At 56.1% G+C, this 26,343-nt stretch overlaps 7 protein-coding genes across 7 annotated transcripts; 4 read left to right on the plus strand and 3 right to left on the minus strand.

Moving 5' to 3' along the window:
- Window positions 1–793: 793 nt before the first annotated feature.
- Window positions 794–1,549, minus strand: B0H18DRAFT_1124528 (uncharacterized protein; the record flags this gene model as incomplete). The annotated part of the gene is made up of 3 exons (XM_048034868.1): window positions 794–965; window positions 1,015–1,411; window positions 1,462–1,549. 3 exons carry the CDS (start codon window positions 1,547–1,549, stop codon window positions 794–796), a joined length of 657 nt encoding a protein of 218 aa, XP_047887443.1.
- A 658-nt stretch (window positions 1,550–2,207) lies between these two features.
- On the minus strand, window positions 2,208–4,051 carry B0H18DRAFT_1124529 (gamma tubulin; the record flags this gene model as incomplete). The annotated part of the gene is made up of 10 exons (XM_048034869.1): window positions 2,208–2,237; window positions 2,287–2,350; window positions 2,403–2,518; window positions 2,580–2,741; window positions 2,792–2,938; window positions 2,991–3,146; window positions 3,198–3,488; window positions 3,538–3,720; window positions 3,778–3,944; window positions 4,003–4,051. 10 exons carry the CDS (start codon window positions 4,049–4,051, stop codon window positions 2,208–2,210), a joined length of 1,365 nt encoding a protein of 454 aa, XP_047887444.1.
- Window positions 4,052–4,445: 394 nt separating this feature from the next.
- B0H18DRAFT_78647 (uncharacterized protein) lies at window positions 4,446–5,421 on the plus strand. Its single transcript, XM_048039249.1, has 3 exons — window positions 4,446–4,695; window positions 4,761–5,096; window positions 5,147–5,421. The coding sequence occupies exons 1-3, from the start codon at window positions 4,592–4,594 to the stop codon at window positions 5,283–5,285; spliced, it is 579 nt and encodes a 192-aa protein (XP_047887445.1). The 5' UTR covers window positions 4,446–4,591; the 3' UTR covers window positions 5,286–5,421.
- A 3,364-nt stretch (window positions 5,422–8,785) lies between these two features.
- On the plus strand, window positions 8,786–9,601 carry B0H18DRAFT_1039514 (uncharacterized protein). The gene is made up of 3 exons (XM_048030503.1): window positions 8,786–8,971; window positions 9,055–9,089; window positions 9,116–9,601. The coding sequence occupies exons 1-3, from the start codon at window positions 8,804–8,806 to the stop codon at window positions 9,165–9,167; spliced, it is 255 nt and encodes an 84-aa protein (XP_047887446.1). The 5' UTR covers window positions 8,786–8,803; the 3' UTR covers window positions 9,168–9,601.
- Window positions 9,602–10,373: 772 nt separating this feature from the next.
- B0H18DRAFT_856441 (uncharacterized protein) lies at window positions 10,374–12,598 on the minus strand (the record flags this gene model as incomplete). Its single annotated transcript, XM_048039655.1, has 12 exons — window positions 10,374–10,415; window positions 10,470–10,541; window positions 10,591–10,615; window positions 10,670–10,889; window positions 10,946–11,028; window positions 11,084–11,136; window positions 11,201–11,237; window positions 11,288–11,311; window positions 11,374–11,423; window positions 12,236–12,308; window positions 12,364–12,406; window positions 12,556–12,598. Coding segments are annotated over 12 exons (765 nt in total), but the record flags the coding sequence as incomplete, so codon positions are not given.
- Window positions 12,599–15,165: 2,567 nt separating this feature from the next.
- Window positions 15,166–17,990, plus strand: B0H18DRAFT_1124533 (MFS general substrate transporter; the record flags this gene model as incomplete). Its single annotated transcript, XM_048034870.1, has 11 exons — window positions 15,166–15,308; window positions 15,365–15,402; window positions 15,454–15,463; window positions 15,516–15,569; window positions 16,175–16,482; window positions 16,536–16,626; window positions 16,700–16,949; window positions 17,013–17,103; window positions 17,164–17,325; window positions 17,522–17,856; window positions 17,937–17,990. The coding sequence occupies 11 exons, from the start codon at window positions 15,166–15,168 to the stop codon at window positions 17,988–17,990; spliced, it is 1,536 nt and encodes a 511-aa protein (XP_047887448.1).
- Window positions 17,991–23,138: 5,148 nt separating this feature from the next.
- On the plus strand, window positions 23,139–23,552 carry B0H18DRAFT_885320 (uncharacterized protein; the record flags this gene model as incomplete). Its single annotated transcript, XM_048041068.1, has 1 exon — window positions 23,139–23,552. A coding segment is annotated over one exon (414 nt), but the record flags the coding sequence as incomplete, so codon positions are not given.
- Between the last annotated feature and the right edge of the window lie 2,791 nt (window positions 23,553–26,343).

A 26,343-nucleotide genomic window follows, 5' to 3' on the forward strand; every position in this document is an offset into this window, starting at 1 on the left:
ATACACGCTCAACACTTCGAGTGCCAAGTTGGATCCGCTCATTTTGTCTGTGCTCTGCGCGCGTGTTCTTTATTGAACGTCAAGTGAACGGACGACAGCTCTAACTCAGTGCGGGAGAGTCCAGCAGCCGACTCCTGCTCGGAGACCACTGGCAACCCGAAGTTATGAAACTCGGCTCAGCACGATCGCAAAGTCGCGGCTCTGGTTTAGAGTCGCAGACTTAGTGGAGGCAAGAGTACATAGTCTTGAATTCGGCACAATCGAGTAGCGGCGAGATAAGCCTGAGCAAGTTCCGAAGTCCACGAGCTCAGGTATCATTTGTCAATGGTAAAGTACACTGGTAGTATACATTTCGAGTGTGTCAACAGAACATACAAGATCACACGAACACTGACTCCCGCTATGAATGTTATCATCTTGTGCGGAGACAGACTCGCGCGCCTGAGACACGATCGCGCGGCTGCTGTCGTGACACTACATAAGCGACGTTTGGCGGCAAATGCGCGAGATTATCAGAGAATATGGGCGCGGGACGCGATGCACGGAAACTGCTGCGACTTCCAGGAGGACAGGATCCAGGCTGGAGCTTCAGATCTCAGATCTCAGAGCTCCAGCAATTTGAACATACCTAATGAAAAGAAAGAGGCACCATCCTGCGATTGTGTTCAATCATCTCAATGGATCATGCACACATCACTGCGACAGGTATGTTTTATTGATGCACGACCAACGTCACAATACAGTACCACTGCAGGACAGCGAGCGGAAGCCACAAGAATAGTGCGATACATAATCAGTTTTTGGCAGGCTTGAAGCGAGATTTACGTCCACAGACTGGGCCTGGTTGCACCTTAACATCACCAACTTGAAGGCTCTCTGCGCGTCTCACTGCAGCCTGCACATCGTCATATTGTTCCCAATGGACTGGCGCGGGAACAATGTTCTCGTATCTTGCTGCCTCTGCCCTAGACGACGCAATCAGATGGGTGAGATAGGGCGTTCACACGAGCTTACCGGTCGCTGAACACACCAACTTTCGTACCAACAACCACTACATACCACTTGCCCTTTCGCGGCAAGTCTTCATCGATGACACGGTTTTGATTGTTCGCCCGGGGTGGCAAAGATGCAGTTGCACGAAGAGGAGCATCCGGAAGCGGATAATCAGCAGGCAGTGGCGGGATGAAAGACGGACGAGTCGCAGTGGTAACACGGTTAACACCCACAAATTTTCGACGGGCGAACACCGTAGTCGGTGCAGGGGCGTTCGTAGGTCGGTGATGGGCTGCCGGAAGGGTAGGTGAAGAGACCGGAAGGGCCGGAAGGGCGGCGCGGAGGTCGTCGAGGTTATTGAGAGGTGTAGTGGACGCACGCAGGCCCTCAACAATTAAGGCATGGCGCCTGGACCGCGCTGAGGCTTCGATTAGATATATAAGCCAGGGAGCATGATTCAGAACATACCCTCAGGAGAAGCGAACGCTGACGGTTTGCGCTGAGGCGCAGGGCTTGCAGGTGCCGCCGGTATTATGGATGATGCACCTGTGGGCATGGGGCCCGTTGTCGTCGTTGTCGTGGGGGAGGGCGGGATATACATCGAGTGAGGCACACATCTGCTATTGGATCCCGCCGCCGCTCAGCGCGCTGTACGCAGTCTTTATCACCTCACGCGCGCCTTCGGGCGCTCTCTTGAACCTAACGTTCATGTGGCGCGACGGCCAGTCCCCCTCCCCGTTGCGATTTTCACTTCTTCTCTTGCCACCGCTCGCTGTTCGCCTGCCACCACGCCGCAATGTATCGGTCGCATGACAGATAAGGATTGCGGGGATACTTCGTTGCTCGACACGGATGGTCCCTGTCAATGCCAGCGCCAGCGCCAACTTCACGCAAGACTTTCTGCTCACCACCCGAATTTCATACATGGGACGTCCTCCCTTCCCACTGGCGTACCTTCTTCCGTCACCCAGTACGTACATTCGGTGTAGTGCGGGGCGCCGTCATTGACCAATGTTCACGGAGACACACATGCCGCCCAAGTCGTGGACGACGCTCGAGCAAGCAGAGTTTTGGTCAAGACAAACAAATATTCCTGCGCGTCAACCGTCAAAACAGTATCAAGACCCTGTGTAGTGCCCAGGCCGCAAGGCAAGGGACCGCTAGTCACCGTCACGCGAAGGGGAGATGCATTAGACTCATGGAGCACGAGACCGTTACTCTGGTTGCTCGGCAACCGGGGAACCCTATTTCTGGCATCAGCATTTCACAATGACCAAACAGTCAGACACTCACGTATGTGATGTAGTCAGGACTTTCGCAAGCCTTGTACTCCTCCAGAAGCTCTTCCGCAGTAACCCTATAACGCCCGTTTAACTCGCGTGAGCTTCGAAAGCAAGACGATTGCGTACTTGGCATCGTCGAACTCTTCCAATCCGTTTTCGAATATCTTCTCCTTCTTGTACTGTTCTACAAACGCGTTCCTCTTGCGCAAACGGTCGAACTGATCGATCATGCGCCTGAAGAGCTGCAGCGCGGCGACGACACGTAAAAGTTACGGTGCAGTGGACGACACGCAAGGTACGCACGGAAACGATGCTCGTGTGGTTCGCAAGCATGAGCCCGCTTACACGGTGTGCCGTGCTTATGTACGGTGACTTGCGCGTGAGAGCCACCTGGATGGAGGCCGGGCCCCAAGGGATGAAGTTGGCCAGTTGGCGCTCGCGGATACGGAGTAGCGATTGGTGGACCTGTGATCTCAGTGAATACACCACACCCGTGTGGGTCCGAGAGCACGTACGTCAGGGGGATCAACGTTACCCTGGATGATGTTAAGGATGGAGATGTAACAGGCGGTCTTGCCTGGCGTTGTCGAGACCATGCGGTTCTTGGGATGGAGAAGGCGGCGCATCACGTCGAGAACGGTCGTCCGCTGGATGGGTTTTGCCTGCGGCTAGATATTAGCCAGGGGACGGAGTCGGTCAGGTTGAATAGCCTACCTTGTCGATCTGGTCGCTCGTGAACGGGGTGTATGAAGTCATGAGGAAGTGGCACCGTGGTGTCGGAATGAGAGAGGCGATGATGCTGACGAGGTCATTATTCATGTATCCGGGGTATCGAAGTGTTTGGGTGCTGGCAGCCATAACAGTGGACATCTGTTACGCGTAGTTATCGCAGACGCCGGAGTCCCATTATGCAGCTCTTACCAGTTGATTTGCTTGGTCGAACATCGGTGTCTGGACGTGTAACCTGTCCGCTGATATCCGCGCGAGGGCGCCATTGTCTAGAACGACAACAGAATCGGCGTTGTTTGTCAGTCGCTTCAGGGTCAGCAGAGCGTTGTAGGGCTGCACTACGACATCGCCCTCCTGTGCGTTTGGAAAGACGGAGTATGTTTGAATGAGCTTCTTCGGGAACTTGTCGTTCAGCCGTTCAAGAAGGAAAGAGCCTAGCCCGGAGCCTGTCCCGCCTGCTATTGAGTGCATGAGCATGAAGCCCTGCGACGTCTTCGATTCCCTGCGTAGAGGTAAGGAGCGAATCGCGCACCTCGAGCGAGTCGCTGCCTTCCGCTTCTCGGTCAATCATCTCCATGATTTCTTCGTGGACTCGTTCGCCTACCGAGTATCCTTGGGCCCAGTTGTTACCAGCGCCGCCGCCGTCACGGGAAACAAAGATGCTTTCCCGATTGTACAGATTGGCATATGGTGATGCGAGGATGCCATGGATGACCTAAGCACAAGAAATGTCTCAGTCGCATAAGTCAGCCAACAAAACGCGGTGACATACACGAGGCTCTAAGTCCACAAGGATCGCGCGGGGGATGTAATGTTCGTCGTCCCCCTGGTAGAAGAAGACATCCTTCCTGTCGCCGCACTCGGTCGCCCACTCCTCCAGCATCCCCTCCTTGTTGATACCATGCTCAACACAGAGCCGTTGCCAGTATACGGAACCCACTTGCGACGAGCCTCGGTCAGATCTCGATCAAAGCAGACACAACTGCGGAAGGCGCACTTTGGTTGCCGCACTGGCCAAGCTGCACTGTCACAATCTCGCGCGGCATTCCAATGGGACTGCTCAATTACAACCGGTTCAAATCCCAAGACAGCCCAAGACAGACGGAGACTCAGAGGTCTGGGAGAGGAGGAAGACGGCGACAGGCCCATCAGAAAAAAGGAAATTCGGCCATAGCCGCCGCACTGGATACATCGCCAAAATAGGCTTCATAGGTGCGGTAGCTACAGGCGGCTGATACTACACGATCGCACATAGCGTACCCCGGACTATTAGCGGGCAACCGTATGCGGTAGCGCCTTACTCGCGCATGAGGGAATGTAGAGCCAGGGTCCCGATGAGAAATGTGTACACATTTAAGAGGCTGCAAGGGGTGTCATGGCAGCGAGGAAATTGCGATTGGACGAGACGCGTACAGCCTGAGGTGCGGGGCAGATGATGGGAGAACAAGCCGTCCGCTGGGGTGGACTGTCCACGGTGGACTCCCGTGGACTCCACGAAGCACGTGACGAGTCCAAACAAAGGCGATAAGATTACAGCCTTTTACGGCGCAAGGTAGCCTCAAGACCCGGGACCGCGCCGTACACAAATGCAACGAGCTCTAACAACGTGCCAGGGGCATCGGTGGAGGCTCGCAAAGAATGGTCGTGCAGGGAGGGAAGGTGGTTGTAGTCAGCAGGGTCAACAAACCAGGTGAGTTCCCTGCTTGTCACCTCGACCCGGTAGCTGACCCTGACAAGCGATTAATGCCCACCAAGGACGACCGGACGGAGACGAACGCGACGGAGACGGCCCCAGCGCCGCTCGCGCGCATGCCCAATGCGCATGAGCGCGGTGAAGACGACTCCGATGCGCGCGTGCGCAAGCGACACAAGCCCGCCAGCGCAAACTCACCAGGTATGCGCCTCACGACTCAACGAGCCTCAACATGCCGCGCGCGGACCCGCTAGCAAGAGCCGGTTGCTTGTGGATGGGATATATCACGCGCAGACGCATTCGGGTACGGCGAGGGCCAGCTCGCTGCATACCGACACGGCATGCCCAAGACCCAACTCAGCGAACAGGACCGCGATGAACGTCTGCCAGGCACGCTGGTACGTGCACTCGCGCAGCACATACATAAGGGCTTACCGAGCAATCGCAGCCATCTACATCGACCCCGCTCACTCGTATGCTCGGGCACTTGGGCACCCACCTGCTTTCGCTCACCCGCTCACCCGCCCACTCATCCACTCGGCCACTTGCCAGCCCACGCGACCACCTGCCAGCCCACGCGACCGTGACAAACCGGCGAGGTCAATGAACCCCTCGCGTCATGCGTGCGCTGGCGGATGTCCATCCGCCTCCGCCATACAGGCGCTCGCCATGTGCCCGCCGTGCGCAAACACGCCCACAAGCCTGGTCTGTCGCGCCAACAACTGCTCTCGACGCGTACGAGGACACGAGCGCATCACCGGCAGCCTGCCACATGGTCGTTTGTGGTGCCCACACACGACGAGCAGCAACCGCTGCTGCCCATCATGGCCCATTACTGCCCTGCCTGTCTGCGTGCTCGCCCATGCACTTGCCGGTCTGCACACGCTCGCCCATCCGCTCGCTCATGCACCTGCCCGCTCGCACAGCACCTGCACCCCTGTCCGGCACACCCGCCCCCTCGCCTGCTCGCCCGCCGTGAGCCTACCGCCTGCCCTCACTGTTAGCAATTTCGCGGATCATCCGAGTCATACTCACGCCATAGCATGCTGATTTGGGACCAACATCACTAGAATACATTAGGCTACTTCATTACGGTATCTACTTGTACCCGTCGACGCGAAAATGTGTACACGGCTTAATGCGCTTCGCTGCATATCACGAAACAGTTGGTCAGACTACTAGTAAGAAACATTGTGATCAGTGACAATAGGGCAGTAATAACGGTTTACAATCAGTCAGTAGACTATATAATGCGAATCTAATCAGCTCGTTATCGGCGTCATTGTTTGGTCAGTCCAGCTCCGCGGAGTCCACGTGGACAAGTCCACCCCAGCGGGTCCATTACTTTGGATGATGGGCTGCTCTAGCCGGGATGTCCACAGAGCACGGTAGATAATATTAGGGGTTGTGATATCATCTATTTATATCTCTACAAGAGGCGTGAACGTGAGAACCGGAGACAAACGTCGCTAAGACAAACATGGGAGACATTCTTATTGGCTGAGAGACAAACTTGGAGACATTCTCATTGGCTGAGTACGGTTGCCCGATAGTCCGGGGCCGGGCATTTTTGCACGACGCGCCTTTGACGCGCCTCAGCCATATCGCGTCCGCCTGCTCCATGTCTTCTAGGACTGGGAATACTCACGTTACGGTCGTAGAAACATGACTGCTACACGTAAAGCACTGGGAACATCAAAAGAGAGGGATTAGCAAGCTCATCGGCCCTCAAAATTCACGCGAAAGCTCGACGACCTCGGAAAATGGTAAGCGCCCGGCGCGTTACCGCGACTCGCTCGCTCGGACTCGAAGGCGCAAGTTCTACACCACCTTTATGGCCGCGGCAGACCAAGCACAGTATATATGGTGAGTTATTCATACGTGCTGTGGTTTTACTTCTCGTACTACGGGCATAGTTCGAATTGTACAGCCCATGTTCTCAGCTCGGACACTGCTGCAAATGAAGTAGCTGGTACTATGCAAAGTCAACTGGGATACTGAGCAGAACGAAGTGCTGAGGGTAGGAGAAGCTCAGAAGTGCTTTTACGTCTATCTATCTATGGCTATGACAGGTGCAAAATAATAGTGGTCTTGCCTCGGAGTCGTACTTACTGCGTTGCGGGCCTTCGTGTACATCGACAAAACCAAAATATATATCATGTGTCTCGAACCGTACATCTGAATCACCTCATCACCCCCGGACAAAGCATGCACATCAAAACCCTACACCGAGAGCTTCAGGAAGTTTCATGAAGCTTCACTGGGCCTGCCGGACTCCGCTCAGCACTGCAGTATCAGTAGTACCGAGTGTCATACCATCCTGCTTATGCTAATCTGCATCCCTGTTCGACATCTCACAAGTTCCTGAAAACCAGCCACGCACCAGCATACAACATGGCCCATAGTTGTATCCTCCAGACTTGCGCCTTCGAGTCCGAGCGAGCGAGTCGCGGTAACGCGCCGGGCGCTTACCATTTTCCGAGGTCGTCGAGCTTTCGCGTGAATTTTGAGGGCCGATGAGCTTGCTAATCCCTCTCTTTTGATGTTCCCAGTGCTTTACGTGTAGCAGTCATGTTTCTACGACCGTAACGTGAGTATTCCCAGTCCTAGAAGACATGGAGCAGGCGGACGCGATATGGCTGAGGCGCGTCAAAGGCGCGTCGTGCAAAAATGCCCGGCCCCGGACTATCGGGCAACCGTAGCTGAGACACGACGCCCGAACACCTCGTTTAAACGTTCAACGTTCAACGTGCAACACTGAATCTCTATGTACCACTCTTCACCACTAGACTCACGCGCGACACTCGAGTTCAACTCTCGCTCTGACATGGGAGGGCGGGGACCAGGAGGTCAGCGGTAAGGCGCAAACAACAACGAGTGACAGGAGTGTACCGAGCGCAGCGATGGAGACCGCAACCAGTGGCCGCAATACCTTCTACTTATAGCATAACCGGTTACCTGGCACCCTTCCTCATTACTCAGACGCGCGCGCGGCACTTACGTCGACTTCTCGCTCTGGCATGGGAGGGCGCGGACCAGGAAGACAGCGGTAAGTCACAGAAATCAACGAGCAACAGGCAATCTGGAGAAAAGGACGAGAATAACACGGACAAGCAAAGGGACGAGAACGAGGGCCCGTGCCTTCACGAGTGACAGGAGTGTACCGACCGCAGCGATGCAGACGTATACCGTGAGTGCAGACACACGCGAGTGGGCTCGCTAACTACAGGAACAGGGCGCGGCGACGTGCAGCATGACGCACGACGCCCATGAGTACGCAGGGCCAATGCCCTGCATACAGACATGGCCGACGAATGGACCACGGATGCATGAGCGAAGGAGTCGGAGGGATGGGGAATGAGTAGGCGCAGTTGCCGTCGCGACGTGAAGCGCAACGCGCATGCCGACCGCGAGCGCGCCGGGCAAATGCCCAGTGGGCAGATGCAGCCGACGAACGCGCGCAGAACAGGTGGGCGAGCCTGCGGACAGGTGTGCAGGCGTGGAGGGGCAATCGGATGGGTAAGCAAACGACTGGATGGGCGGGGGAGCGGGCGGGCGAACAAGCGAGCGAGTAATAGGTGACAGCGCATACGTCGACCGCGATCGCGCTGTGCCAACGCCAACTGCACGCAGACACGGCCGACGGCCAGGCACGCACGCGGGCGAGCGAGCACACAAGCAGGCCATGACACGCATAGCGAAGGCGGGGCGAATTCTCGGCGAGCATGCAAGGAAAAGCTTTCGAGTGAAGCGCAGCCGACGAGCGGAGGGTCAGAAGCCAGCGGGCGTGGACGGGGGCGAGTGGGCAGGGAAGGGCGAATGGCTGGCAGAGACGGGTGATGACGGGGGGATGAGATGAGTGAGGACGAGTAAGGACGGGCGAATTAACGTCAGATATGATGCGCGGCAACACCGAGGGCGCAGGCACAACGCGCACGAGTAGGAGTCGGAGAGTGGCTACTCGGAGGCCATGGGCATAGGTGTGCTGCTTGTCTGAATAACTTCCAGGTTCTGCTGTTGATGAGCGGGTTATAGGGACACCATGATTCCCCAGACTACGAACATCGTTCACTGGCTGTCATGAACAGCATGCCCAAATCACTGGATGCCGCATTCGTTCACGCGACGCAGGATTGTATTCGAAATGGTATGTGCGCCGTCCCCCGAACTCCAGTCTGACCATCTCTCCACTACGGCCTTGCGCTCTGCCTCGCGCGTCGCACGTCAAACATTCGGAATGATGACAGAAGCGACTTTGAAAGTCGCGGCGACAGTCAACCATCTCACGCGCGAGATCGAGCCCAACGCGGGTCGTGGCGGCGCGAAGAACATCCGAATCGGCACGCAATACACGAGCATGTACCCGAAGACGGTGCCTTCGACCCGGCGATGTTCTCGGATCCTGCAGTATGTCCAGCCTCGCGATGGAACAAGCGGCGGCAGCGAATGGACTTCATTCGGAATGGTGATGTGTTCTCGCCGAGGAGCGTCGTGCTGCTGAATGAGTATGCTGCTGAGGAGGGAGTAGGTACTGGGATATACGGGGGACATTGAGAAGGAGTTCGATGACTTTGATGCAGAGGATGACCCGGACGAGGTTGGGCGCATCGCGGTAATGAGACGCCGTCGAGCGGCAATGAATCATTATTGTGCATGAACCGGGCTACATAGCTGCCACGCAAGGCCCTATGAGCACTAGGTAAGTACATTTATACAGAGCAATCCATGAATCTGGCCACTCAGCCGCCTCCCTCCGGGAGTCGGCTTCTTGACCTTCTGACTCACTGGCAGCAAGCAACTCGAGTTGCAGTCCCGTCTCTCTGAGGACTCATACGGTATGTATGTAGAGTACAGTTGTATTTGCGAGCGCACACCGCTACCGTAGCGTAGCACGGGCTTCGGCTAGTTCATATACGTATATAGTAGTCAAGGTACTACAACGCGCCGCAGAGCAGGAAATAAGCAAGGACGGATTGAGGACTCGGACGGATGACCACAAGGCCCGCCGCCCCCTTTTCTTCGTAGCGACGGATCTCCGGGCGTCAAGATGATGGGGCTAGTAGTACAGACAGCGGGACGGCGGCCCGCAACCATGGACGAAATGAAAGTTATGCAAAATGAATGACTAGCGATGCAGACGGAGTGGGAGTGGGACAGTGGCAAAGGGTATGATGGCGGAAGGAAGATGCGCCACGGCGTATCCACCTGTCCACGAGCAGTAGAGTCGACCTGCGAGATAAATAAAAGGCACAAGGCTCAGTACTCCGGCCGCTTGTACTCGTCCCTGGCGATCGTCGGGCTGTCCGGCCGCCCGCACCCGTCACCGGCAACCGTCGGGCTTTCCCCATGGTAGCAGCTCTCCAGGTCTGCTTTGATGGCGTCCGTCGTTTCGCACTGGATGAAGCTCAGGTCCGACGGCACATTGCCTGCTGAGGTCTTCGCAAATGTTTGCATCTGTCCCTGCGTCAGCATACAGTGCATATGTTCAATGCCAGACGAGCTGACCTGGATGTGGGTGCCGCCGCCGACCGTCTTCTTGTTGGGGATGTTCACCGTCGCGTTCACCGTCCGACTGCGCTTCACGCGACTGAGCGCGGGCGTCGTGTGAGCGGGCGAGCACTGGCTGAGGCGGCACGGATGACGTACCTGTACACTTCGGCGGTGGAAGACGTGTGTGTGTGATTTGCGAGCCGGCGCACGACGCGGCATGCCACGATCTTTGCAGGTCGTCAGGAGCGTGGAATGGTAGAAGGAGCGTAGGTAACACTGACGGAAGACGCGATCGCCGCAGGAACGTTCGCGATGATCGACATGACCGCGTTCAAGTTTAACAGCATGAAGATCTGGGAGTAGTCAGCATGGGCGTCGAGTTGCATATGCGCATGCACCTACCGTCGCGAGCAGGTTCGCCACGAAACTGCACGGATAACGTCAGCAACCAATTTGCATTGCACTTCCAATGGATACCCACGCAACAATGAAGTAGATCAACCCGTCACCGAAGATCAGTTGAACAATCTTGCTCCGCTTTTCGCCGCTGGATTTGTTGAAGGTAAGCTTCCAGGCGGTCAGCATAAGCACGGTGAAGTCGAAGGCCATCGAGTAGATGAACGTTGCGGCGAGGAGTGTATTGTCCGTGTCGGTGATCGCGCAGCCCTGGCCCGGAATCCATGCCGCCTTGATCAGAATTCCTGCAGAGCATGATCAAATCGGAGAGACATTGCACGAACAGGAAGCGAACACTTACCATGCAGCAGGAGTGACCAATGTCCCAAAATGACCGCAACGAGGGGGATGACGATGTACCAGACCTGCGACCATACAGCCATTCTGTACAAGTAGGGTTAGTATGGGGTGGGCGAGTGGTCAGTCGTCGGGAGCGTACGTGCGCAGGGAAAGGTTGATGCTTGCAAGCCCAATGGATGCATTCCCGAATACCTGTGCGATTTCAGCCCCCCAGTTTGGTCTAGGCCATTGGATACTACTAGGTCCTTATGCGTACCTGGTTGTAGGTATACAGCGCCTGGCAGTTAATCGCCCTGGAAGTGACATCAGAGAAAGCTAAGCCGGTATGCAGTAGGCGGCGTACGTGGTCGCATCCAACGCGATCGCTCTGCAAGAAGGCATCCGTCAGCGAGCGCACCTCAGGCTTGTGATGTGAGCGGACCGACTTACATGCCAATGAGTGCGAACAGCATGCAGTATCTATTGAAGAAAAAAAAGATCTACACATCGTAAATTATGAGCATGCTGGTTCTCGGGATTCACATGACGTCATGCTTGCTAGACATCAGTGGAAGAAATTCACAGTGACAGATATCGAAACTTGTCCCCGTCAGAAGTCATAAGGAGCGAACGTTCGCCTCCGTCGTCCTGCAGCGCAAGCGGCTGAACATACAATGACCGCAATAACGGATGATCCGTATCAATTGGGGAGAGGCCTAACCCAGTCCGGACAAAACCTGGCCGTTTGAGGGGTGGTGGGCCTGATGTAAGCGGGAAAAAATCGAGGTTCATGAGGGCGGAGGCCTGTGTCAGTGTCCAGACATGATTCCTGGAACCCCGCAAGGCTTGATCCTGTCCGGACACCTCAACCGCCCGTGTAGTATCGTAACACAGGCTAAATCAGACCTACACGTCCTCTGCATACACAAGGTCGGCGTAGTCGATGTCACGAATCACGACTTCTATGACATCGGATGGCGAGCAGCCATAGCATGCTGTGCGTGACGAGGACAGCACTGCTGGCATGATTGTTAAGCAATAGCCACCCCATCTGCTCACCGTTGGTGCTCACTTGCCCAACATCTACCATGAGTTGCATGGCTGACGAGGCATGACCCTGAATTCCGGACAGCAGCGGACAATTCTCCCTGAGGCCTGATTTAATCCGGACAAGAATAATCAAGTCTCGGGCAGCAAAATCAGCCCCCCCCTCCACCAATGAAAGGGGGTCCTGGCGGAGCATGATGGCCAGAGACTCGACAAAGTATAATCCTGATGAATAGACTCGGAGACTGAAGTACTGAAGACTTACCATGGGCCATCTGAACTTGCGTCTGCCTGAAATGTACTCCCAGTCGAATGGGACGGAGGTGAAGAACTCCCAGCTGTAGTATTCATTCAATGAGTTGCAGCGACTCCTCCTGTAAGACTGAGACGTACAGGTACAGGCCGAGAAGCGCATGCATGAACCTGCTAAAGGCGACTGCATAATAAACACGTTAGGAAACAGTCTTGTACGCGATTTTGAGTTTGAATTTGATCTGGAGACAGGGCAAAGGTCCGCGTGTTTGCTTCGGCGAGCCTTTGTCCTCCCACCAGGTCCCACAAAATCGCAAGAGGGGTGTATCCAACCTGAGTCAGCCTCAATCGCGTCTTGGGATTGCCATTCGACCATTGCTGCGGGACCGACGAACGCTAAGACGAGGGGAGTAGGCACGCCGAACGAGGGCGGGAGGACTCGAGCGGCGAAAAGAGGCGCAGGCGGTGCTGCTATATAAGTCGACGCATGTTGTGCGGAGAAGCATGGGACGAGGCGTGGAGAGCAGGGCGGATTTCTCTGCGAACATCTCCAGCGCTCCCTCTCCAACTAAGCAGCCGCCCACAAATCCAGAAGAAAATCGTCTTTTTTGGTCTGCGCGGAGGCCTCCATCCGACTTTGAAGCCAGGCAGTCCAGAGATGGCCATACACGAGGCCCTCGGGCGAAGGCATGCATCACGTAAGAACTCTCCAAATCGCTGGAAGCCGATGAAATATCCGTGAGCTTTCCGCTTGTTGGGGCCTCTTGCTTTCCGTCCTCGTACGCTCGAGAGGGCGGAAGCGAGCGAGCGGACGGAGAGGATCGCGATACGCTACGGTGAGCGCTGCGCTGAAGCGCTGAACATTGTGTGAGCTCGGCACGCAGACGTGAGGACTAGATGGAATCCCCTCCTCCTCCTCCTCGCAATCCCGACTACCGTTACCCGCTAGTCCGTGGATGAAGGTCCCGCGCCACACGTACGGTTGCCCGATAGTCCGAGGCCGGGCATTTTGCACGACGCGCCTCAGCCACATCGCGTTGCTCGACCTCCGCCTCCTCCATATCCTCCGGAACTCCCGCAGTACTCACCTTACAGTCGCAAAAGCATTTTCACTGGACCGAAAGCACTGAGAACATCAAAAGAAAGAGGTACTGGTAAGTTCATACTGGCCTGAAAACTCTCGAGGCTCGACGACCCGGGAAGTGGTAAGCGCCCGACGGTGCTGCGACTCGCTCGAACTTGGAATGCACAAGTCTGGAGGGTTCAACTATACGATGCATGGCTGCTTTGATACAAGTTTGGGAGATGTCGGACAGGTGAGCATTTTATCATTTCTAGGATGATACAACACTCGGTACGGATACCGCGGTCCTGAGCATCCGTCAGGCCCAGTGAAATACTGTAGGCCTTCCAAGACTTTCAATGTCTGGCCAAATCTGCAGTGAAGCGAGGATGTAGGGTGGTGGCGTACAAATAGGCAGATGTACGGTACAGGACAAAGGATATATATTTGTGGTTTCGTCGATGTACACGAACGTCCGCAGCACGGTACAAGACAAGGGCATACTATCACTCACCTGTCACGTCCATGCATAGCCATGAAGGCACCATTGAGCTTCTCCTACTCTCGGCACCTCATCGTGCTTAGTATGGCGGTGGACTTCGTAGACCAGTTACTTGTCTTGCCGAGTCGTCCGAATGGGCTGCCATTCCAATTTGAGCAGCCTTGAAGTACATATACAGTGTGTTACTCACTCACCATACAATACATCCTCTGCCCATGCAAGCACCTCTCTTATCATGCCCTTAGTATATCTGGAAAGGGATGTGAGTATTGACCTCCAGACTTGTGCAATTCAAGTTCGAGCGAGTCGCGGCACCGTCGGGCGCTTACCACTTCCCGGGTCGTCGAGCCTCGAGAGTTTTCAGGCCAGTATGAACTTACCAGTACCTCTTTCTTTTGATGTTCTCAGTGCTTTCGGTCCAGTGAAAATGCTTTTGCGACTGTAAGGTGAGTACTGCGGGAGTTCCGGAGGATATGGAGGAGGCGGAGGTCGAGCAACGCGATGTGGCTGAGGCGCGTCGTGCAAAATGCCCGGCCTCGGACTATCGGGCAACCGTATACACGCCTCCGAGTCAGCCACCTCGCGTCTCGCGGCCGTCGCGTCGCCTTCACGCAACGCTTATACCTCGCTCAAAACTCATCATACGGCCTTGGCGACCTCATTTTCGGAATCTACGCGTCAAATTCAACTCAGACACGGTGTCAGAAAGGCTCAATTGTCAGGCAGCTGCGCGCAAGACCTCACGCTCATATATGAGCGTTGCGTGAAGGCGACGGCCGCGTCGCCGCGAGGCGCGAGGTGGCTGAGGCGTGTGGCGCGGGACCTTCATCCACGGACTAGCGGGTAACGGTACTCGCGACCTCTAAGTATGTTGTGAAAGGACATAGTGCTGGTCTTTCCCTTTCTGCACTATGAGTGACGTTTTCGTGGAAAAATACTTACCGGCAAGTCTTACTTTCCCGACTTAGAATTTAGTGTGATTGGCGCCCGTCCAGCGCCGATGCGGTACTTGCCTAATCGGGATGAACATCGCGCCTGCCAGGGCCGCTGCGCCAGGCGTTTTCCCCTTATTCTCTTATACTGCACGGATCAGCGGGATGCACTTTTGCTGATGCGATATCCTATTTTGTCTCAGTAGGTGTACAGCTGACTGTCATGGTGGAGCCGGTGGCGACGGAGGCGAAGGCGGTTGGCAGCGAAGAGCCATCGAAGGAGACTCCGCATCGGAACGTTCAATCTTCCTCGGGCACTTGGACGCTGAACCGAACACCGTCAACAATATATGAACATCCTTTGAGAAACTGCTGTCGTCAGCGGAGCATCTCCCCTCTCTCCTACCCTCCGTCATCCTATTCGCCGTCCTGTTGTCCCCATGAGGATGTCTCACATCGCCATCCACAAAGAGAATGGTGGCACCGACCGTAAGATCACCAACTTGAACTCCTACGATATTGATGTGGCGGCACAGCTGGCTGCTGGGATCGACGTTCCTCTAGATCCTGCGAAGGCAAACCGAGTCAAGTGAGTACTAGTGTCTTGTCTTCCATGTCGGTCCATGCATTTGACACCCCACGCAGGCGGAAGATCGATCTCCACATCCTCCCGCTCATGTGCCGTGAGTATTCCTCGTAGACACATATTACTCAGAAGTGCTAATACTCTCCAGTAATTTACTTGTACGTGCTATGCAGCCCAGGAATACTGCGTGCATCTGACGCACCACACCAGAATACAGTTTGCAGACAAAATCACCCTCGGACAGTCTGCGGTCTTAGGTATCCTGTACGTCCACCGCCTCCTCTCCATCTTCTCTATGTGTTCTGGATATACTTTGTTGAACGAATCAAAACAATTGCTGTCCCTAACACGCGCAACTTTTGGTGTACCCGTGCTACGAAGAAGCACGAAGCCAGGAAGTTGTATCCCAGCCCATTGGTGTAGCACCCGGTACCGCGCGCGAAACTCGCCCTACCGTGTATGAGAGGGTTGCGCTACGTGTTGCAGGTGTCCCCGTCTCGCGTTCGGAGAGAACATTGGGTGTACTCAGTGACGATACCAATGTCCGCAGAGCCTTCGTGGCGAAAGTTTGCTTCGCATGCTACTCTTCGAATCGACGCTGGATGGAAGTCGTACACTCCGGTGTTTGTCTTCCCCATGATGTGTATACACGGAAGGCTTAGTACATCGCCAGTTGGTCTGTGGACGGCCGTTGGCTGTCGCCCAGCGCTGTTTCCCGTAGATCAACTGCTCGTGCCAGTGTGTCCTTGTCCAATACCAAAGTGCGACCAATGACAGCACATACATCTCCGGAACATAGCGTCAGGAGAACAGGATCCCCCCCTCCCACACAACGCCACATACAGCCAACTAATCTCCCGCCCCCGCAGGAAAGACGCGCACCTTGAACAAAACCAATTTGACTGGCTCAGCACCGTCTTCTACCTCTCGTTCCTCGCCTTTCAGCTCCCGCAAAGCTACGCGCTCCAGCGGTTCCCTGTCGGCAAGTGGGTCAGCGTGAACATCCTCGTCTGGTCCATCGCGCTCCTCTGCCACGCCGCCGCGAAGAGCTTCCGTACCCTCCTTGTGTGCCGCTTCTTTTTGGGCATCGCGGAGGGCGCGATCACGCCAGGCTTCATGATCGTCACGTCGATGTTCTATACGCGCGCGGAGCAGATGAGGCGGGTGGGGTATTGGTGTGAGTGTTATTTGGCTTTGAATGGTGGTTGGATGCTGATGTGAGCTGGACAGTCTTGATGAACGGCACGGCGATCATCTTGCTTGGCCTTGTCGCGTACGGGACGCTGCACATCTCGCACGGCGCACTTGATCCCTGGCAATGGTCAGTCCCCTCGTCCCTACTCTCTTCCCTCATCGCCAGGCCTATGCTAACACACTCCCCCCCACCCCCGCAGGCTGATGATAATCACGGGGCTGATCACGTTCGTCGCCGCGATCCTCTTCTGGTTCTTCTTCCCCGACTCGCCCGCGACGGCGCGCTTCCTGACGCAACCGGAGAAGACTGTCGCCATCGAGCGCATCAAGGCGAATCAGGCAGGCGTCGAGAACAAGCACTTCAAGCGCGAGCAGGTCGTCGAGGTGTTCAAGGACCCGAAGACGTACCTCTTCTTCTTCTTCGCGGCCATCTCGAATGTCACGAACTCGGTGCGCGGGTGGTGTCTCTTATCGGTGCATGGGTGATGTTACTGATGGCTGTTTGTGTGGCAGCTGAGCAACCAGCGCCAGATCATCGTCGCGGAGTTCGGGTTCTCCGCGATCGACACGACGCTGCTTGGGTGTGTGGACGGCCTCTTTGAGAGTACGTGCATCGTCGATCTCTCCCCGTCTGTCTGGCGACGCTCACCACGCCCGTGCACAGTCATTTGGATCTTCGTCGGCACGATGGGCGCGTCGTACTGGCCGCACGGGCGCGCGTACATGTGTGCGCTGCACTACCTCGTCGCGATTTTCGGCGCGATCCTTGTCACGACTCTGCCGTGGTCGGACAAGGTGGGCTTGTTGTTCTCGTATTGGATTGCAAGTGAGTGTTTGGTTTTTGCTGTCTGGTGTTCGCTCGTCCCCTCTCGAGGGTGGTATCTCTGTGATTTCGTGGTGTGTTTCATCTGCGAATCTGTTTCATTTGTTACCCCTTCTCCATTCCATCCGTCAGACCTGCCCTTCGTCCCGCCACCTTCCATCGCTCGTCCTCGCTCAGTCATACTGACCACCTCTTCTAGTCAGCTACATCGCGCCCTTCGTGATCTTCCTATCCTGGGTCGGCAACGTCACTGCGGGGCACACCAAGCGCGTGACAACGAATGCGATCGTCATGGTTGGGTACGCCATAGGGAACACCGTCGGGCCGCAGTACTGGCAGCTGCGGTACGACCCGCGCAACCGTGTCCCATGGGCAATCCTCGCAGCATGCTGGGCTGCGTCCATGCTCATCCTCCTCGCGGCGCGCTTCTACCTCGCGCGCGAGAACTGGAGGCGAGAGCGCGAGCTGAGGGACACGGCGTATGATGAGGCGTACGTTGTGGACGAGAAGGGCGAGGAGAAGAGGGTGGACAGAGTGCGTTTTCTTCTTGTTCAAGGCTTATCCCTGTTGGCTGTGGGAGCTGACTCGGATTGTATGATGCGAATGCGATGTAGGCATTCTTGGATCTTACCGACATACAAAACCGGGAATTCAGATACACGCTGTAGGGGCCGCGAGATGGGTGCATATGCAGGGAGGATCTTGATGCCAACTCGGTAGGCATGTATCGTATTTGCTTGAGAGACGATCGTGCATTGGAAGCGTCCATGTGATGACTACTTATTGAATGAGCTTGGGGCTGAATAATCCAGGATACTCATGTAGAATGGAATGTATAGTGTGCATTGGTCTTGGAATTTACCCATGGACTATGTGCGGGGCCTGTTCCACTATCATGCAGAAATGAATGCCATTCGTCCTGACTGTGCATTATTATTATTTGTCTTGCTGTAGTATGCCCCAGGTCGAGGAGAGGCTCAGGCTTAATCAGACAACCAGTGCTGATTCTTTGTTGCGATTCCTCATGGAGGTGCGGACCTAATAGTAGTATGTGATGGGAGGAACAGCTTTATACAGGTACTCTTGCTGGACTTAAATTCGTCCTCAGCTCATTTTTGTCCCTTGTAGGGACAATTCGCACTCTGGAGTCTGGCTACGGCCACCCCGAGGTCGGGCGTTTCACACCATGGGACATGCCTTTACCACTTGTTGCTTCATGTCTCGCCGATATGTCTCCTCGTTCCCCGCCTAGCTCGCTCTACAAGCTCACCATATAAGCTCAGCAACTCTAGAGTCTACACACCACAATTTTACTCACTAGTTCGGGGTTGATGTTTTCGCATTTCCGCGCCACCTTGCACAGCGCATCTTTCGTTTTCTTGTACCCTGGCTAGCTTGTGAAATCATCATATTCTTCGCTCGGCCACCACAATTCTCGACTGGCACTGTACGTGTCAATATCGACCTGCTAGTAGTAGAGGCCGGCTCAGGGTGTAGGCGCCCAATCCTATGTAAACTGCGTCTACTTCAGCTCGTCCGAATAAAGGCTCGGACAAGTTCAATGATGTTCATTGCATCGAGCCTATGGAGAATCAAGAAAGACACTGCGTCTGAATCGCCAATGCAGCCAGGATTTGCTTCCGAACGGGCTGCAGCCTGTGAGCACCACCGGAGCGGCGCTTGTTCAATCGACAGGTCGGGGACCGCGTGAACTCAGACCACATCAACCTTACTGTTACTCTACATCGCTGTCGACGCGACTACCCTCTTGTCGCATGACGCACGACAGGGCGGTCTGAATGTGTGTACTACACTCACTACTTCGTCCTTTACTCTACTCACAACTGGCGGCGTCTCGCCGGACAGCTGCACGCTGTGCATGTACACTACCTCCCGCCGTGCAAGTTCCATACTCCCACGACGGCGCCCACTGCATCTCAAGGAGCACCGTATGGAGCGCGCAGAGATTCGCAACCGGCTCGCGGATGACCACGCGGTGGCCACGCGTTGGCCGTTGGACGTCTCTCTCTACAGTCACTCGCCTATCTCCGTCACTCCGCTCTCTACCTTCACCTCCGCATGCCCGTCCGCGTCGTCCAGCGAATGTTCCGAATGTTCGCGCCCCCGAGCCAAGACGGCAGCAGACAAGGCAAGATTTGCATCGCCTATGGTCAGCACTGCCACCGCACACCCACCCTACCTCTTCATCGCGCACCGGACGCGCGATGAGCCTGTCGTCTGCAAGTGATATGCCGGTCAGTACCTCGCTATTTCACAGCTATGCAGAATTGCAAATCACTGATGCTCGCCCAGCCCACATACAGGCGTGCTGATTGAGGAACTGCAAGGAACACGTTGGTCAGTACTTACTTCTCCTTAGTCAGGAAGCAAACGATTCACTACTGACCGATGCTCGTGAACAGTCCAGAGCTAAGCATGATACCTCGATCACGTATGGGGGGCTCGCGAATGACCGCGGCGACGTCGCAATCTTACGCCCCGCTCCTGCATCGAGGCCGCATCCCCGCATCCCCGGCGGCCCGTTGGCGCCACTGGGTCACGATGGGATCGTTCCTGCACACCCGGCTCGAATGCGTGCCTGGCCAGGTCGTCCCTCACCGTCACGCACAGCGTCCTCAGGCTCAATCCCAACGCCCACCCGGAAGCATGGACTACGACCGGCGATCTGCTGAGTCCTCCTTCTACAGCCTTCTACAGCGCGCCAGTCGACCGATGCGCTTCATGCGTCGCCCTTCGCCCGACCCTCCCCCTCCGCCGCGGAACCCGATTCACGTGTTGAGGGCGGGACCCTCCCGTGCAAGTCTGTGACTGTTTATTCTGGCAGATGAGGCACTGTCAGGCGATCCTCCTCGCGCGGGGGCGCGGACGTGCCCAGGCCTTCCGAGAAAGATGACGAAGACGAAGACGACATCGTCCCTGTGCTTCAGCGCAATCTGCGGCCATTAGCCTCGAGGACCAAGTTCCAGCACTACGGTCGGCCGGATCATGTCCTCGTCAACAGGACAAGCAGATCGTCGAGTTCATGACCGTGACAACTTTCCGCGGTCTAACTTAGTGTGCGCGGTCGACACCAATGGTGCCATTGTCGGCTTCAGGTGTTCTCTTCGCTCAGCAACTCGAGTGCAACTGTGCACGTGTCGTGAGGATCTACATTGCCTTCCTGCCTACATCGAGTTATCTTCTGTGTCCTAGCTTGGGCACATCTCCCTGCAGCCCTCATCTCACATCTCGCGCGGCTGGCCAATTGTAGGGCTTCCAGTTGTGGGGCTTCGACGAGAAGAGCGGCATCGTGCCGACGTCCCACCGCGACGACAGCCAGCTCCCAGGATATCCCTCCTCTCCGATATACAACGCCTCCTCTCAATCAGACCATATTACTACCTCACTCTTACTCACAGAACCCCGCACGACATGGACTGCGGTGGCGATCTGCAATCCCCTCCTACGGCGCGCGCAAGTCGGCGATGCGTCTACCTCGCATACAGCCCGAACCGCATGTAACATTTCGTTCTTCTCAGCGGGGACGGAGGCGACTGTTTTTGGACAGGACACTGGGTAAGCCCGTGTGATTGAAGACAGTTGAAGAGACGTGCCTGGGCTGATGGAAACTGTGTCGCAGCTAAGGACCCCCGAGACGACCCGAAAATCCTTGTCCGGACAGGTGGCACCGATATGCCCGGAAATCAACCTACCCTCCCCGCCCAAAAGAGGCTGATCCTGTCCAGACCGCTGGGACTTGCACGTATGCTCATGACTCTAAACTCACATGTCTGGGCAGCCGACTGGCCTCGCTATACCTGGCTGTGCCATGTCCGGACGCTGTGACTAGCATTTTCTATGCTGCAGCCTCGTTTGTCCGGTTTCTGACGAATCCTAAACGGCCGAAGAGGGTGTCTCGTGTCCGGATTCCGACCTAGCCTCCTGAGGGTAAACCCGGGGTCCTCGCAGCTATGCAGCTATCGCCGAGTGCCTTCGCCGGTGCCGCACGTGTCGGAGGACGAGCCATTCATGCCGAAAGATGTGGGGCTAGTGACAGGCCCAGCCCGTTCAGAAACGAAGAAACCTGAGATGCAGGACATGAGGTCGTCGGCCAGAGATTCGCGTCGTTTGAGAACTGCTTCGGTGCGTGGGCTGCGGGCCATGATCGTGTTAGCGCTATGCATAGCGTAAGTCGCCAACTCCTCCTGAGCGGATTCTACTTGACTGGAGTTCAGTGTCCTCGCCTTTAGACAGCGAGTATTCGATGCAGCACCGCTCGGGGGCTTGCGGTCCTTCCTTGTTAGAAGTTCGGGCGAGGAGACGGACGTGTCGTAGACGCGTCCTACAGTTGAAGACTACGGTCACAAACAGACCCTAGGAGAGGATGAGGATCTGGCCCCTCCTGCTCCTACGATCACCCTCGTTCGGCGGAACGCAACATCCCAATCACGCCTATGCTCCCGCCATGCATCCGTAGAACACGCTTGACGTCCCCTGTGGGACGAGTCACTATGGTCATCAAGTCCTTGAGAGGAACATTGGTCCCTACCGAATGAAGGCCGCCGTACACCTTAGCCCCATCCCCCCTCACACCGCGACCTCAACCACCCCGAGAGCACTCACCATGCTTCTGCGCCTCAGCGCACACCTCCGCCTCGCGCATATCCCCGCTGCCCACGCCCAAGTTCACCACGCGCGCAGGGGACACGCTTGGGACACGCTCTTACTTCCCGCGGCTCCGGTCCTTTGTGAGCGCGCGAGGCCGCGACCGTCGGCTGCACGCACCAAAGCTCCATCTATTCCACGGAGCCGAGTGGGAGCACGGCCGTGTCGGGCGCCTCTCGAGACGAGGCGCCCGTGGGCGCGGTGAGGCCGGGCTTGCTGCCGTCATTCAGCACGGCCGGCTATTTCACGAGGGAGTGCCCCAGGCCGCGATGGGTCAAGAGAAGAGGGCGAGGGCTTCGGCTTTCGCAGCGTCGGACCGTGCCAAAGTGATGCTTGTTTCTTTTCGTTGGCACGCTGCTGGTGTACGGCCTGGCTGGGCTGATCTGCGCCGTCCTGATTTGGTCCAGAAGTGAGTGGGCTTCGCGAGGCCTAGCAGGTGAAATAATCTGACAATGGGTGACGTTATAGCGCACGATCGGCTGGTGCCCGCCGCTCAGGCGGTTCATCCTCTAGGACTCCCTATATGAAGGCTCGCGCTCAGCTGTCATCTCATGTGTCGAAGTAGGCTACAGGTAGTCATTTTTATGTATGACGGCCCCATCGCATCTGCCGTTTAATGTATGAAGGTGGCGCCCTGCTGTCTAACGTATGCTCTGCCGTCTAATGTATAAGTTAGGACTCTGCCATCTAACCCGACAAACACTCGCAAGCCGCAGATGGGCGCCTTACCCTCCTCTCCTCCGCCCGTCTGCCACTCCTCTATCTTCGCCGCCGGGAGGCCCCTCGCCGTTGCCTTCACTACCGTGTCCGATTCGCCATAGCCGTCCCCGCTCCAAGGGTTGGCGCAGCTCACAGATCTAGCAGACAAACGTCTTGCGTTCCGGCCCACGCAGCTCCGTAGCCAGTATTATCATGCACCAGTACTGACCCGCCGTGACTGCGCTTGCAGTGTCACCGAACCTCGCTCCCTCTTGCCTTTCTTCCACCTCCCGATCAGTGCGCGCCCTCGCCCCCACCATCACCCAACATTGTGGTCGACCACGGCTCGTCATCCGCGATGGAGGCCGATGCTGATGACTATTCGTGCCGTCTCAAGATCATAGCTGCCTCCTCTCCCCGTCCTGCATCACGACACCAGGCGGGACAATCCGCCGGCAGCCCAAGCAAGCTCTACCTACAACGCCAATGCTGCCAGCCCGCGGCGAACCATTATCACCGCTGAGCAAGAAGCCATGTCGGGCACTGCGTCGAGCTCGTATATCCGCGGGCCCCGCGCCAGGCTGTTCCCCAGTCGAGAGCAGCACCCGAGTTCACATAGACAACTCTTCGATCATCGTAAGGACGACCTCGTTCATTTCTCTGTCCTCGCTCGATCACAGGCATCCCCCAACGTTACCGCCAATCGTCCACATGCCCACCGCCCCACGCCCACGCCGAAGTCCTCCGGGGACTACGTCTCTGCCTCATCTACCCCCTTTCGCTTCTTGCGTACACTCCACCCTCCATTCGAACTTCGCTCTCTCATCAGCCACCATCGATTCATCTGCCCCCTCAAGTTTGTTTGAAAACCTCAATGCACGGCGCTCAGAGGATAGCTCGTCGAGTGCAAATGCATTCTCGACGCAGCGGCAAAACTCTACCGGGCCATCACTGCACTCGAGCAGAAGATTCTGGGTGAGCAGCGCGATACGAACGGGGATGACGAGGGCGATCGGAATCCGCAAACAGCTGGTATTTTCGTCAAGGGACGCCTTAGCGGGAGGCTCGACAGGTAATGCAGCGGTGAGAGGAGGCGAAGGGAAAACGGAGAAGTGGAACCGTCTCTTGATCAATCATAAAGGGTGCACACGATTGATTTCAAGTTCCTTGCTCGCGTGCACGCTAACCGGTTTATCGACTCGCAACACCGATACACGGGATTCATATAGCGGTCAGGAATGAACAGTAATAGTATGTAGTAGATCAATTGATATTATGATTTGCCACTGGCACTGGTCCGTTCGGTATTGAAAATCATATTGACCTAGTCTATTCTCTACACTTGGGCACAGCTATTACAGTATAGTGTAATGGTAGTACGTATGCGTGGCCAACGAGCTACGGGTTTCACTCATTCTGTTCCCTTACATGTCCAGTACAGAACGTGTTCTGCATGGGTGAAGGTAGGCAAGAGGGAGCGTGGGGTAGAGGGAGCGCGAGCGTGTGAGCAGGCAAGCAGGCAAATCAGTAGACAGAGAAGCGGGGTGACGGCGAGAGTGAGAACCGGCGAAAGAGCGACAACGAGCAAGAAAGCGACAACGAGCAAGAAAGCGACGACGAGCAAGAAAGCGACGGCGGGCAAGGGACGGCAAGCAGGCAGGGGATGGCAAGCGGACAAGAACGGGCGAGCAGCCGAGCGGGTAGGCAAGAGCGAGCGGGCGGGCAAGCAGCCGGTCGAGACTCGAGAAGCCAACAGCAGGTGGGTGAGAAGCCAGCTTGAACGTTCAAACGTTCAGGCCTGGCGGGAAGGATGTGATGGAGGTGGCTGATCTTGGACTCGCTGAGGAGGACGAGGGGGTCAGGCCTCAGGTCTCACCTCGTCCACAGGTGGCCCGCTGACCCACATGGTTGTATCCTCGACGTCTGACTTCTGCTGTTGGTGGTTGATGTCGCGGTTTTCTCGATGCGCTGGCCTAGTGCATACAGAACACCTATCCAGAGCGTCAGTACATGCCAAGCGAGACAAATCTCGCCACGCAGCACACGTCGCAAGTGAAAACAGACATTGTACATACATATAGGAGCGCGTGCTCAGGCCTCGGCCTCAGGGCCAAGGATCACATTTCCGAGAGTTGACGGAGGCTTTTGGCAAAGAGCGAGTAATACGAAGAGTTTGGATCACCGTCGCTGGCGACCCGTCGCGTCGGCGACGTGGCGATGTGACCTGCACGTGACGAAGTTCAGGGCAGACAACTTTTGGCCTTTGTCCGGCCGCTGTCCGACTCGGCTGTTCCAAGTTCGCGCCATCACCGGTCACCTCCCTGTGCTTGCTTGCGCCGCGCCGACCTCCTTGCTTGCTCGTCTGTTTGCTCACACGTCTGCTCGCACTCGCCCACCCAACCTCTCGCTCATCCGCTCGTCCTTCACTCCCTCACCTACCCGCTCTCCTATTCACTCATTCGTCCCACTGGTCCGTTGGGACGTTATGACTACACTGCGGCTAATCCAAGGTATCCCCCAAGAGCAAGTCTACGCATGACAAGGCGATGGCTGCGAATGTTGACCAGTTTGTTGCCATAATGGGTGCCCCATGAGTCCTTCATTTCCGCGATTCGTTTGGATGTTGCGCGAGAGTGGACCGTGCAACCCGGTTTGTCGTGGACTCATGAACACATATCCCTTTCGCTAGGAACCGCGGCGCGAAACACCTCGAGAAGTACAAGCGGCTCGACGTCGCCATCCACACATTTCACGGCGATCCCAATGCACTAGCGAGCGCGCAATGGAGCACCGTCTCCACCACCGAAATCAACCAGCTCTTTGATCAGTATACAGGTGCGCCTCCGCTCGCACGTCCCCTTCGGATGCCAATGTGGGATCATGACTGATACTTGACCGCGCACAGATGATAGATCTGGACTGCAATGACATGATTGCGGTTGACGGTACATCAGGCTGCGTGGGGATCTGGGCTCGGATCCGGCGGATGTGGTCTGGCTGGCTGTGGTGTACGACCTGGTCACAAGTCGCCAAGCATGGGCGAGTGCTTGCGGAAGAACTGGGTGGACGGCTCGAAGCGGCTCAAGTGTGTGGTCCGTGCACTGGCGATGGCGAAGGACGGCAAAACTGATGGCCCGTGCTCCCGCAGCTGCAACAGCATTTCGGGGACGCAGAATCTGCCGGCGCAGCTTCGGCAGACGCTCTCGTCTGAGGACCTGGAGTACTTCACGTAGGCGTACAATCATACGTTCAAGTTCTCGGGGCCATAGTGATAGCGGAGTCTAGGTACGTTTGTAGCTAGTCTAGCGGTGTATGGGCACGGACTTAGTAGTTCAGCATGTACATCATCACTTGGAGCAATAGTATTGTGCGATGGGTGCTACCACTGCTACATGACGAGTGATCACGGTGGCCAATGCCGTACTTGATGTATCTTACTACACCAATTATCTCGTCGATGACAGGAATCGTAAATTACTATGGCTGTGTGACACTCATGATCAGGTGCTGGATTCCGAGGAACACTTCAGAATTCTAACGACAAGACGGTCGGTTTCAGAATGTCACGTCATTTCAACGATGCTCTGCTTGTTAGCGATTTTCGCGGCACACTACCGCGATTCCGGCGGAGTTTTCCTGATGGAACACGACGCGGAG

Source organism: Fomitopsis serialis, assembly GCF_022376445.1.
Source record: "Fomitopsis serialis strain Sig1Antser10 chromosome Unknown B0H18scaffold_126, whole genome shotgun sequence".
Lineage (NCBI taxonomy): Eukaryota > Fungi > Basidiomycota > Agaricomycetes > Polyporales > Fomitopsidaceae > Fomitopsis > Fomitopsis serialis.